This window comes from Caretta caretta, chromosome 6 (assembly GCF_965140235.1).
Source record: "Caretta caretta isolate rCarCar2 chromosome 6, rCarCar1.hap1, whole genome shotgun sequence".
NCBI lineage: Eukaryota > Metazoa > Chordata > Testudines > Cheloniidae > Caretta > Caretta caretta.
Genome location: NC_134211.1, coordinates 8,591,191 through 8,603,776, shown reverse-complemented (window position 1 = coordinate 8,603,776; position 12,586 = coordinate 8,591,191). Strand labels below are relative to the sequence as shown.

The 12,586-nt window shown below is 53.5% G+C and overlaps 1 protein-coding gene across 3 annotated transcripts in view; it reads left to right on the top strand.

Annotated features, from left to right (window-relative positions):
* SRCAP (Snf2 related CREBBP activator protein) overlaps positions 1-12,586 on the top strand; it is a 31,312-nt gene that overhangs the window by 3,704 nt on the left and 15,022 nt on the right. For 2 of the 3 annotated variants that reach the window (XM_048854405.2, XM_075130064.1), the window contains 15 exons: positions 438-609; positions 733-965; positions 2,522-2,761; positions 3,106-3,291; positions 5,251-5,391; positions 5,820-6,054; positions 6,392-6,642; positions 8,136-8,226; positions 8,372-8,461; positions 9,159-9,314; positions 9,397-9,653; positions 9,728-9,905; positions 10,226-10,362; positions 12,072-12,241; positions 12,338-12,530. In XM_048854405.2, coding sequence (XP_048710362.2) covers positions 921-965; positions 2,522-2,761; positions 3,106-3,291; positions 5,251-5,391; positions 5,820-6,054; positions 6,392-6,642; positions 8,136-8,226; positions 8,372-8,461; positions 9,159-9,314; positions 9,397-9,653; positions 9,728-9,905; positions 10,226-10,362; positions 12,072-12,241; positions 12,338-12,530 — 2,370 coding nt within the window. In that variant the 5' untranslated portion in view covers positions 438-609; positions 733-920. The remainder of the gene's footprint in view (positions 1-437; positions 610-732; positions 966-2,521; positions 2,762-3,105; positions 3,292-5,250; positions 5,392-5,819; positions 6,055-6,391; positions 6,643-8,135; positions 8,227-8,371; positions 8,462-9,158; positions 9,315-9,396; positions 9,654-9,727; positions 9,906-10,225; positions 10,363-12,071; positions 12,242-12,337; positions 12,531-12,586) is intronic. The other variant, XM_075130063.1, reaches the window with a different exon arrangement.

The window sequence follows — 12,586 nt, the reverse complement described above, 5'->3', positions numbered from 1 at the left end:
TCTAGATGCTACTGTGATAATAATATAAATAAGATCGTATATGAGCATTCTTGCTAAATAAATTGATTTCAGCTGCAAGCCTCAGTCCTGGACGCATTAAAAGTGGACTTATACTAGCGATGCTGAACTTGGAAACTTCCCGCTCAACTCTTTCAACTTAAGGCAGTAGACTGTGTCTGTATTGTAGAGTTGCCACAGCACATGTCGATTGGTGTAATGTAAATCAGTGCCGATTAACTTAGGTCAGGCCAAGTTCATGCTTATCCCAACTTCAGCAGCTGTTAAAATATGAACAACAATTGAAATTAAAGTGTCGTGTGTCCTGAGCTTAGCTCCCAGTTCTTGGTAGTTGATTGACAGGTAGAACTGGCAGCAAAAGGCAGTGTAGTCAGGGAGGGAGTTTTTCCCCATTATAAACTTATTTTTTTTCATTGAAGATGAACGTCTACAGCACAGCAGAGAGCCAAGGAATCCTAGCTCTGTTCCATCCTGCTCTAACCCACTAGACCCCACTCCTCTCACAGAGCCAGGGCTAGAACCCAGGAGTCCTGACTCCCAGCCCTTGCTGTAACCACTAGACATACTCTCATCTAGTTCTGTTTCTGCAAGGTGAGTCTCCCCAGAGGAGATGGGTGTTGCCTTCTGAGTATGGGCAGCTTTCGGTAGCAGAGGAGTCCCTTCAGCTGGCAGCGTGAATACACAGTTGATGGCTACTTCCCCATCTCTTGCCAGGTGATTCAGAGACAGGCAGCCCCGAGCGCAGGCTGGGCTGCCAGGGGACCCAGGAGCTGGACAGTTCGTCCCAGCGGTTGCTTGACCAGAATGAGGCCGGTTCCCAGCATGCACTGGAGCAGGACGACAGCACTTCGGCCACGAGCAAAGCTATCGGGGCGCGAGGCGAAGAGCAAGGGAGCAGTAAAATGCAGAGCCATCCTCCCCAACAGCACCATGCACTGCGCAGTGAGGTAGGGGCTCCCAGCCTGGCCTTGGAGCTGACCAGGAACACACTGCATTGCTGCCTGCGTGGGAGAGCTGGAGAAACGTGAATGCTGCTGGGGGTTCAGAAAGGGGCGCTCTCCTCTCGCAGTCAGTGCTGACCCCAGTGTGGTACTTGGGGAAGCTGTGCTGCAAGGAGCAGTGTGGGGGCTCACTAGCAGGCTCCCTCCCCTCAGTCGGTGCTGACCCCAGCACTTGGGGGAGCTGTGTTTCAGGGTAGGGAGCGCTCTCGCTTTAAAGTCAGTGGGCGCTGTGCTGTATGGAGCAGGGTGGAAGCTCAGTAGGGGGTGCTCTTCCCTTGCAGTCAGTGCTGGCCCCAATGCCGTGCTGGCAGTCGCTACTGCTATGTCTACTCTACAAAATGATGTCGACCTAACTTATGTCAGCGTACAGCCACTGCAGTTATATCGCTTGTGTGTGTGCACACTTGGCTCCTTGCGTTGTCGGTGCCTGTTCTCACCAGGAGCACTCGTATTGATGGTATTGTCAGTGTGGGACAGCTCCTGAAAACCAGTAAGAGTCAGCGTGAACAACACTGACGTTGCGTCGATCTAATTATATAAACTGTGACTCTGCGCCACTCGGGGAGGTGGTCACTAAATCAGTGTAGAGAGGCACTTGCATCAGCAGGAGCCAAATTTAAGTGAAGACTCTTCCACAGCTAGGTCAACACAAGGCAGCCTGTGTTGCCCGAACCCTGCAGTGTAGACCTGGCCTTTGCTGATGTGGGTCTTTCATTAAGACAGTGATACTCGGACTGAGGCTTAGGAGCCGCATGTAGCTCTTTAAAGTGTCTCCTGCGGCTCTTTGCAACACATGATATTAAAACATCGTGTGATTGAATTATTAACCAGTCTAAGTTATTAACCAATCAGGATGTTATTACTATACTATTAATCAGTTGAAGTTGATAAAATAATAATACTCGGTCACTCGTTTTGCTGTGAGAATTAATTATTTTTTTATATATATATCTATATATTACTGTAGTGAACGAAACAATGCATTCACACTACTGCGGCTCTTTTGGGTAATGTTGATCACTAATTTGGTTCCTGAACCACTGAGATCTGAGTACTGCTGCATTAAGAGACTTAAAATAAGTCAACCCCCGTTTCTATTAATGCTGTCCTGGCCCTTTTTTTCAAGACCTGGAGTATTAATCTTACTGTCTTGTCCAAATCTTAAATGTAATTCCATTCTGCTTCCTTAATTCCGTCTGCAGTTTCAGGTGGATATGGGATTCTCTGTCACTTCCCATCCAAAACTGTTATATGCAGCTGATAATTAGAGGCCATGCCTCAACCAAGAGCTGGCTGCACCTGGGTGCGGGATCCCTGTATAAACAGCCCCACTCCCCACTCCAGAGACTGCTTCATCCCGGCACCAGGCAAGGCTTTCTTGTTCATACACAAGGGGAAAAGCACTTTACCGTCCTTAGGCTGAAAGGGCTGCTGAGTTCACTGGTTCCATATGTAGCTGTGGCAGTGGCTGTCCCAGTCATCTCATCCTGTTTCGCCCCCAGATTGCACCAGACAAAATGACGGGGAGCAATCCTGTGTCACCGGCCTCTTCGGGGTCACCTGCCTCCAGTGGCAGCGTCTCGCCGCCACACCTCACTCACGATTCCTCCCTGGACAGTCACCTGGGCTTTGATGTGCCCAGGCTGCAAAGCAAAGCTCTGGCGTCCCCAGGAGTTTATGCCTCGGACCCGGCCAGCATGTGGGACAAGACGCATGCTGAGATCGCTGAGCAGGCCAAGCACGTGAGGAGCTGACTGTGTCTGAAGGGTCCCCTGGGCTGGAGCCCTCCATGCTCCCAGGGCCATGACCCAGACGCCCTCGAGGAGCCCATGCCAGGGTGGGGGGTGGGAGGAAGTAGGGGATGTGACCCAGATGCCCTCAAGGAGACCGTCAGGTCAAGGCGGGGAGATAATGCCCTGGCTGGGGAGGAGGGGTAATGTGACTCTGAGCCCCTCTAGGTCCCTTACCCCTGTGTCACTGTGGGTCATCTCCTTTTGTTTAGGGTCAGATGGGCCTCGGTCCTGCCTTCCAATCTCCCGTGATGGGTGGGGGCTGGGATCCCTGCTGACTTGGTGCTATGTTCCAGGAGGCGGAGATTGAGAACCGCATCGCGGAGATGAAGAAGGAGGGCTTCTGGTCCCTGAAGAGGCTCTCCAAGGTGCCGGAGCCAGTTCGTCCCAAGGTGCACTGGGATTACCTCTGTGAGGAGATGCAGTGGCTTTCGGCAGACTTTGCCCAGGAGCGACGCTGGAAGAGGGGTGTGGCCAGGAAGGTGAGTTCTGCCCCTCCCTGAAACAGCTCTGACTCGTTTATTAAGTCCCCTAAAACCCAAAGGTGGGTTTGGATTGTCTTGGAAATTGCTGTGCCTCGAGGAGCTGTAGGGCAGGGTAAATGGTTCAAACTTGGGGGCATTTGAGATAGACCTGTGAAAGTATCACATGACATCAAAAAGTTCTGGGTCTTCTAACTCTCTCTTACACGCATCTGGGGCTGAAACCTATTGCTGTGATCCTCCCCCATTCAGGATTGATCTCAGCCAGCATTTCATACCCACTGACCCTCTGGGAAATTGATAGCACAAGAGTCATTGAGGGTCAAATTTGGGAATTCTAGCACAGGTCAAGCCACAATGCAGGGTGGATTGATTTAAATTGAAGCTATTTAAATGACTAATTTTAATCACGATTTAAATGCAAGAAGGTAGCCTTGATTTAAATCATTTATTTTACTCTCGTTTTGCATTTATACTTTTTAGTTACTTTCCTAAAGAAAGGTTGATTCTCATTGGTTGGTAACTATTACAATATATTGATTTACAACTAAATATAACCTTTACACTAAATTTGGTGCTTCTTTTAGTTAACCAGCAGGTTACGCTACTTACACCTTCATTTAAGCAAGTATATAGTTTAACTTACATTTACTCTGATTCTTAATTTTTACATTTTTGTTAGTTTAGAAAACAATGAAATGATGCATTTCTTATTTACTAGATGATTTGTTTTTTACATGTAATTTGTGCCAAACTCAATTTGGGTGGAGATTCAACTAAAATGCACAAAAACAGCATTTTTGAATGTTTTTTTAAATAGTTAAATAAAACTATCTTAAACGTGCTAGATAAATAAGAAAAGTTTATCGGACAGTTTATCAAAATATGTTTTACGTTAAAAACTGATTTATTAAACAAAAGAAGTACTTAGTGCATTGAACTGTGGTTTTGGTCACCATGTCCTTCAGAATTTTAGAACTAGTGATCATGCCCTCTCACGCCTAGTTTTTATTCATAGAATTGGAAGAAGAAAACAAGCTTTTCTGCTTTTTCAACACCCAGCTCATTTTGTAACTGAATTATCTGTTCATTGAACTGAATTAGTTGGATAAACTGAAATGAAGCAAATTATTCTGCAGGTGCAGAAGAGGCTACTTATGTCAAAAGCTGGTTTACCACTACGACAAACTCTGGTTCCAGGTGCTTTGCCTGTGACTTCCACCAGTTCAGTGCTTAGTCTTTCTTTAAAACTTGGGAACAAATATGAACTGCTAATTTTTGTATTTAATTGTAATTATTTTGTAGACTCAATAGATTATAGTAAATTGAGGTCTTAACATGGGTTGTCATTTCAAATTTAACTTAAATAGGTTTATTTTAAAATATAAACCTGTAGCTAATTTAAATGTTGAAATCTGGTTTTAAAAAACACTTAGATTTTTGTTCACCATGCCGTGCCAAAGAGGGTGGTAGAAAGGTACATGTGTAGCAGGACAGGATCTCTGTTGCAAGGCAGAGAGTTTGCAGGTCACTTCGTATCAGGGTAGCTGGATGGCTCCTGTGTTCTATGAATTCAAGTCCTGCCCTCAGCAGCTTTCTGTGACTGCTGGGCACATTTTGCAGGGGATTTACTAAGGGTTCTGCCCTGAGAGCACACCTTAGGGCTTAAGAGGTGGTATTTCCAAGGGCTCTGAAATCCATCCAGGCGACACCTGTCTGTCCATGTTCCTGTGTTCCATCTAGGCTTGCTCTGTCTGTCCTAGGTGCTGAACGGAAACCTCCCTGACCCTTCTCAAACTGTGGCTGGTGACCCAGCTGTTGGTTGGCAGCATGTCCCTGGGCTGTTGCTCCAGCTAGAGAGATCTCCCCCACCCCCAATACAGTCTGCCCTGGGTTGGTATAGCCCCCTTCTTCCCCCCAGCCATGCATGCATCTCATCCTCCTCCTCCCCTCCCCCAGGTGGTGCGGATGGTGATTCGGCACCATGAGGAGCAGAAGCAGAAGGAGGAGCGAGCCAAGCGTGAGGAGCAGGCCAAGCTGAGGCGCATCGCCTCCTCCATCGCCAAAGAGGTCAAGCAGTTCTGGAGCAACGTGGAGAAGGTGGGTAGGGTGTGCAGCTCTGGAGGAGTGCTCAGGCTGGCTTTGGGCCTGGCCTTTCTCATATAAGAATTGTCACACAACATACAGGCCTCTAGCCTGGTATCCGTGCCTCTTCGCTGCTCTAGCTCAGGCTGTTGGGCTTCTCTGTCCCAGCATCCCCTGCTCTCTGTCATTTCAGCTTGGGTATCATGACTCTCTAGCCCGAGGTCCCTGCCTCTCTTCTACTCTAGGGTGGGTTTCACTAACACAGCGTCTTGTATCGAGCAGTAGAATACAGTCAGGGGGGAGATTTCCTTTTGCCCCTCAGCAGGAAGGTTCTTCAGAAGCGAGGATGACAGGCTAACAATATGCTGCTTTTTGAGACCTCCCGCTTACCCTTCTCTTTCACTTGGATGTCCCTGCCCACCCCCCTGGCCCTCCACTGGCAGGTGGTGCAGTTCAAGCAGCAGTCTCGCCTGGAGGAGAAGAGGAAGAAGGCCCTGGACCTGCAGCTGGACTTCATCGTGGGCCAGACAGAGAAGTACTCAGATCTGCTGACTCAGAGCCTCAACGAGACCTTCCCCATAGCCAGCAAGACTGGCTCCTCCTCCCACATCAGCTCCTCCCACGCCGGCTCCACCACATCCAGTCCCCCGTCACCTCCACACCTCACCGACGAAGAAGGTAGGGAACCCAAACACCCCACGTCCCATTCCCTGCTCACCTTGAGCCAGCCAGTCCTCCCCTAGAGGTTAAAGGTCTTGTGTCCGTTTACCCTGAGTTGGCCAGTCTCTCCTGCCATGGGGCTGGATTGAAGCTGGCACCCTTTAAAGAAGAAAGATTCCATGTCCCATTCCTTGAGCCCTCCAGTCCCTTCCCCCTCCAAGGCCAGATCAGCCGGCGCCCCCTACAGAGGAAAGGCCCCAGATCTCTCTCCCAGGGTTCCTTAGTCCCAGGGTTCCCCACTTGCCCTGTCAGTGCCCCAGGTGTATGGTTCACACCCTGCTTCCTCCTCCTGCAGATGGGGACTTCCAGCCCCATGAGGAGTCAGACGACGAGGAGACGATTGAGGTGGAGGAGCAGCAGGAAGGGAATGACTCGGAGACGCACCGGCGTGAGATAGAGCTGCTGAAGCAGGAGAGTGAGCTGCCCCTGGAGGAACTGCTGCAGTCCCTGCCCGCCCAGATCCTGGAGAATTCCTGCAGCGCTGCCCCCTCCATCTCCAGCTCCAACAACGAGGAGGAGGAGACTGCGCGGGAGAGTGAGGAGGAGGTAGAGAAACAATCCAAGATGGTAAAGATGACTGAGGGGTGGGTCAGACCTGCTAGGGAGGCTAAGGGGATTGGTAATCAGCGACAGTCTCGGGGCGCTAGACGGGACACCCCTGACTGAAGCAACGCTTTGCTCGGAGCAAGCACCTCCCTTCTTAGTCTACTGACCTGGAGAGCCAGCTGCACTCGGATCCCTTAAGCCAGTGGTTTTCAAATCTTTTTCAGGCGACCCAGTTGAAGAAAATTGTTGATGACCGCGACCCAATGGAGATGGGGATGAGCAGTTTGGGGTGTGGGAGGGAGCTCTGGGCTAGGGCAGGGGATTGGGGTGTGGGGGGATGAGGGCTCTGGGGTGGGGCTGGGGGTGAGGGGTTTGGGGTGTGGGAGGGGGCTCTGGGCTAGGGCAGGGGATTGGGGTGTGGGGGGATGAGGGCTCTGGGGTGGGGCTGGGGGTGAGGGGTTTGGGGTGTGGGAGGGGGCTCCAGGTTTGCATGGGCTCAGGGCTGAGGCAGGTTGTTGGGGTGTGGGAGGGTGAGGGCTCTGGGGTGGGGCTGGGGATGAGGGGTTTGGGTGTGGGAGGGGGCTCTGGTCTGGAGCAGGGGGTTGGGGTGCAGGAGGGGGTCAGGGCTCTGGGTTGGGGGTGCAGGCTCTGGGGTGGAGCCAGGAATGAGGGGTTTGGGGTGTGGGAGGGGGCTCTGGGCTGGGGCTGGAGATGAGGGGTGTGAGGTGTGGGAGGGGGCTCAGGGCGGGGGTTGGGGTGCAGGAGGGGGTCAGGGCTCTGGGCTGGGGGTGCAGGCTCTGGGGTGGAGCCGGGAATGAGGGGTTTGGGGTGCAGGAAGGGGTTCTGGGTTGGGGGGGGGGGGGGCTCAGGCCTGGGGCAGGGAGTTGAGGCATGGGCTTACCTCGGGCGACTCCTGGTCAGCAGCGCAGCGGGAGTGCTAAGGCAGGCTTCCTGCCTGTCCTGGAACCGCGCTGCGCCCCAGAAGCAGCCAACACTAGGTCCGACTCCTAGGAGGAGGTACACAAGTGGCTCCACACAGCTCTTGCCTGCAGGCACTGCCCCCCTCCTCCTTCCCCCACCGCTCCCATTGGCCGATTCCTGGCCAATGGGAGTGTGGAGCCGGAGCTAGGGGCAGAGTTCAGAGCCCTATGGCTTCCCCCCCACCCCTGAGCCGGACCTGCTGCTGGCCGCTTCCGGGGCACGGTGTCAGAACAGGTAGGGACTAGCCTGCCTTAGATGGGCAGCACTGCCAACGGGGCTTTTAATGGCCCAGTCGGCGGTGCTGACCAGAGCTGCCGCGACCCAGTGCCTTACATTCCATAAGCCAGTACTGGGTCGCAATCCACAGTTTGAAAACCACTGCCTTAAGCTGCATGATCTGTGTCCCCCAGCTAGGCCACGGTAGGAGTGCCTGGGGGGGCCAGGGCTCTCCTTTTGAGGTAGGAGGGCCTGGCCCCAGCCTCTCCTCCCAGCCCTCTACTTCATGCCTCCAGCAGGAGAAAGCAAAGTCCGTCATGCAGAGGAACAAAAGGCCGTGGAAGCCTGACAAGGAGGATGAGGAGTTCACGGCCAACGAGGAGGAAGGTGAGCATGGCAAGGGACCTGCTGGAGCAGCTAGGCTCTGGGTGGATGGGAGGGACCTGACTGCCACTGGTGGCTGATGGGGGTGACAGATTAACAGGGCTTTCTCCCATCCACGTGGTAAAAACACAGCCCATTTTCTCCTCAGCTGAGGATGAAGAGGAGACGATCGATGCTGAAGAGAAGCTGGAAGGGGACATGGATCACAGGAAGGAACTGGATGACTTGGCCCAGGAAGGTATGGAGGGGGTGGGAGGAGAGTATGTCTGGGACAGGCCTAACTGTCCTCGTAGCTCCAGGATTCTCCCCTATGCTTTAACTGCATGGGTCAGAGAGATTTTAATCCTCTGACCGCACCCAAGCTTGCGAGGGGATGGAGCCCTCAGGGTGTAAAGATCTTCTCAAGACAGGGTATTAACCCCAGCAGCGGGGCCAAATCCAACAGCTTGGGAAGCCCCTGATCCATCCTTGGCAGATTTGTTGGTGGAGCCTCATTCTGAAACCAGTTTCTGCACCTTCTCCTCCGTGCTGCCTTGTTGCTAAACCCTGAAGAATAAGGCCTTGTGGGACTGGACTGATTCCAGCCATGTAGCACTGATGTTCAGCGTGGCCTGGATCTCTCTCAGGGACACAGGGTCAGTTTCTCTGTCCCACCATCCCCAGGGCTCCTGGCAAAACTGTCCCCCAAGTCATGTGATCAATGTTCAGGGAGCACTTAAACAGGTCCCTGCCTGGCCCCGTAGGCTGGGATTTGGTAGCTGGTGCTCAGAGAAACCTCTCCATTGCAACCCTCAGCCAGGTCCTTCCTGTGCTGGCTGAGTTACAGATTTGGAGAGACATCTAGTCACAGAGGGGGGTGGAACATGACATGACCCCTGCCCCATCCCACCCTCTGCGTGTTCCCATGCGCCCCTGACCCTGTCGCTGTCTGGCAGGGGAGCTGCCCATGGAGGAGCTGCTGCAGAGATATGCCGGCGCCTACGCCTCAGACTTTGAGATGGATGAGTCTGATAGCTCCTCGGATGCCTCGGAGCCCAGCACCTCGGAGTACGAGGAGGAGTCAGAGGACGAGGACAGCAGCAGCCAGTCAGGTATAGAGGGATGAGGCGGCGCGGTCCGAGGAGTGGGTGGGTGTCTTAAGGCAGGGCTGATGCTAGCTGGATCTTGCCCCAGACTCCACCGCAGAGGAGGAGAGTGAGGAAGAGGAGGAGAGCCAGGAAGAAGAGGAGGAGGATACCCCTGCTGAGGAAGTGACGGCGGTGAGCCGGGAGGAAGACTTTGGCGTGGAGTACCTGTTGAAAAGGGACGAGGATCGGGGAGAGGGGCGTAACGACGCAGCCCCCACCCTGGGGCCCAAGAAGGAGATCACAGACATTGCAGCCACTGCCGAGAGCCTGCAGCCCAAGGGCTACACTCTGGCTACTACCCAGGTAAGCGGGACCGCAGTGGGGAGGGGGTTGGTGGAGGGAAGGCAGCCAGACTAACTCACTCCCCCTTTGTGCAGGTGAAGACGCCCATCCCTTACCTGCTGCGGGGGACCCTGCGGGAGTATCAGCACATCGGCCTGGACTGGCTGGTCACCATGTACGAAAAGAAGCTCAACGGGATCCTGGCGGACGAGATGGGGCTGGGCAAGACCATCCAGACCATCTCCCTGCTGGCTCATTTGGCCTGCGAGAAGGGTGAGGGGGTGGGATGGGGCTGCATGGGGCGGCTCCATCTCTGACGGGGACAATCCTGCCCCAGGTGGGGACAGGCTAGATGGGCCCAGATGCCTGGATTGCAATAGCCACCTGCCCCATTGGTGGAATCTGCAGAGAAGCCCAGGGCTGACAGACTATGGAGATGGAGCTCCCTTCCTCGGGGGCTCGGGGAGGCTCATTGGTGAGGAGGGTATGTGGAAGAGATTGCCATGCTGCTGCTCAGGCTTTGCCCACCTTGGCGCGCCAAGATCCCTGAGTCTGCAGCTCGAAAGCAGCCCTGCTCTGTGTTGGTCCCACAGGTAGCTGGGGTCCCCACCTGATCATCGTGCCCACCAGCGTGATGCTGAACTGGGAGATGGAGATCAAGCGCTGGTGCCCCAGTTTCAAGATCCTCACCTACTATGGGGCACAGAAGGAGCGCAAGCTCAAGCGGCAGGTGAGGAACCGGGGCTCCGTCATTACCCCAAATGCACCCCCCAACTGGGATACAGGACTGCCTCCTTATGGTGGCTGAGGATTGTCTGCTCTCCCGGGCATTGGGGACGAGAGTCATAGAGTATAAGCCAGAAGGGACCACTAGATCTAGTCTGACTTCCATATAGAGCACAGGCCACCAACACCACCCAGCACCCGCACACTAATCCAGCCAGCGAAATGTGGCCAATGTATTGACTAGCCTGTTGTGTGCCACAGGCAGAGTAGGCGGGACCGGTGCATCGACACCAGCAGGGAAATAATTAGATGCAAGATCCCCAGATGCCCACACACTGCAGTGGAAGGGGAAGTCGTCTCCTCCAACCCAGGGTTCCTGCCAGTCTGACCTTGGGGACAAATTCCTTCCCAACCCCACATACAGCAATCATTGAGACCCAGCCCTTGTGAGCAAGAACCAGCCAGCCAAGCACTTGAGAGAGAGACTGCTCGGTGCCACCCAAGTGCCCTGGCCCGCCCTCCCAATGTCCCATTTCCAGGGTGGCCATCCCTGATGCTTCAGAGGAAGGAGATGATAAAAGCCTCAGAAAAACAGAATATATGGAGGAAATCCCTTCCTGGACCTGGCTAAAGCCCTGAAGCATGAGCTTTAGGAACATAAGAAATAAATCTGCCCCCTGCCAGCACAAGCAACCCCGTCATACAATCGCATGCATACGTTTTTCCAGCTTTCTCTTAAAACTAATGGAGATTTTTGCTCCTAGAACTCCTACTGGGGGTCTGTTCCAGAACCTCACCCTACTGATAGTTAGAAGCTGCCTTCTCATTTCCAGCCTGAATTTGTTCATGGCCAATTTATATCCATTTGTTCTTGTGCCAACTTTGTCCTTTAGCTTCAGTAGCTCTTCTCCCTCCCTGGTATTTACACACGCCCCCACCCCCCACTCCCTGGTGTATTTATAGAACTCAGTCAGATTCCCCTCAGTCTTTGTTTGACTAGACTAAATAAGCCACGCTCTTCCAGTCTCCTCTGGTAGGATCAGCCCTCTGTTTGCCTGGTCATCCTCATAGCTGTTCTCTGCACCTGTTCCCGATGGAATTCACTTTTCTGGAACCGGGGGCCCAGAACTCTGTACAGTATTCCCAGTACCTTGGACAATGGCATTAATACTTCTCCCTGACTCTACTGGAAATGCCTCTCCTGAGGCATCCTAAGATCACATTTACCTTTGTCACTGCTGCATCACGTTGGTGCCTCATAGTCATCCTGTGATAGACCCCCACAGCCATGTCTCTCTCCTCTCTTGCTTCCAGCTGATGAGCTTGTAACAGAAATTCTTATTATTAGACTCGAGATGCAGGACCTTGTACTTTGTCCTGCTGAATTTCATCCCATTTCTGTCACTGTAGTCTTCAAGGTCAGATTTTCCTGTATAATATTCCAATCTTCTGTATTGACAGTGTCTCCCAGGTCTGTATCATTAGCACACTCCTGCTTTATGAGCAGGCAGACTTCTGTAGGGTTGCACAGGATACTGGCTGGCTCATGGGGGCGGGGAATGGACCCGGGGCCTTTCCCCTTTGAGGGCACCAGCTCCAGTCTGGTCCTGGGCTGTAGAACCACCTGGTTTGGAGATGGGAAGGGGATCTGGGTGGTCCATCTTCTCTGGCTGCTCGCAGCCCCTCCCAATGTAACCCAGCTCCCTTCTGTAGGGCTGGACCAAGCCCAATGCCTTCCACATCTGCATCACCTCTTACAAGCTGGTGCTGCAGGACCACCAGGCATTCCGGCGCAAGAACTGGAAGTACCTGATTCTGGATGAGGCCCAGAACATCAAGAACTTCAAATCCCAGCGCTGGCAGTCGCTGCTCAACTTCAACAGGTGGGTGGGGTACCCCCCTGAGGTGGGGAGGGCCCTGGCCTCGCGTGGCCCAGCACGCTCATTGCTTTGCCTTTCCTTTCCCCGTGTCTCCTCCAGTCAGAGGCGGCTGCTGCTGACAGGCACCCCCCTGCAGAACAGCCTGATGGAGCTCTGGTCCCTCATGCACTTCCTGATGCCCCATGTCTTCCAGTCGCACCGCGAGTTCAAGGAGTGGTTCTCCAATCCACTGACAGGCATGATCGAGGGTAGCCAGGAGTACAACGAGAGCCTGGTCAAGCGGCTGCACAAGGTGCGGGTGGGAACTGCTGTGGCTGCAGTGGAAGGGGAGAAGGAGCTGCTGGGGGT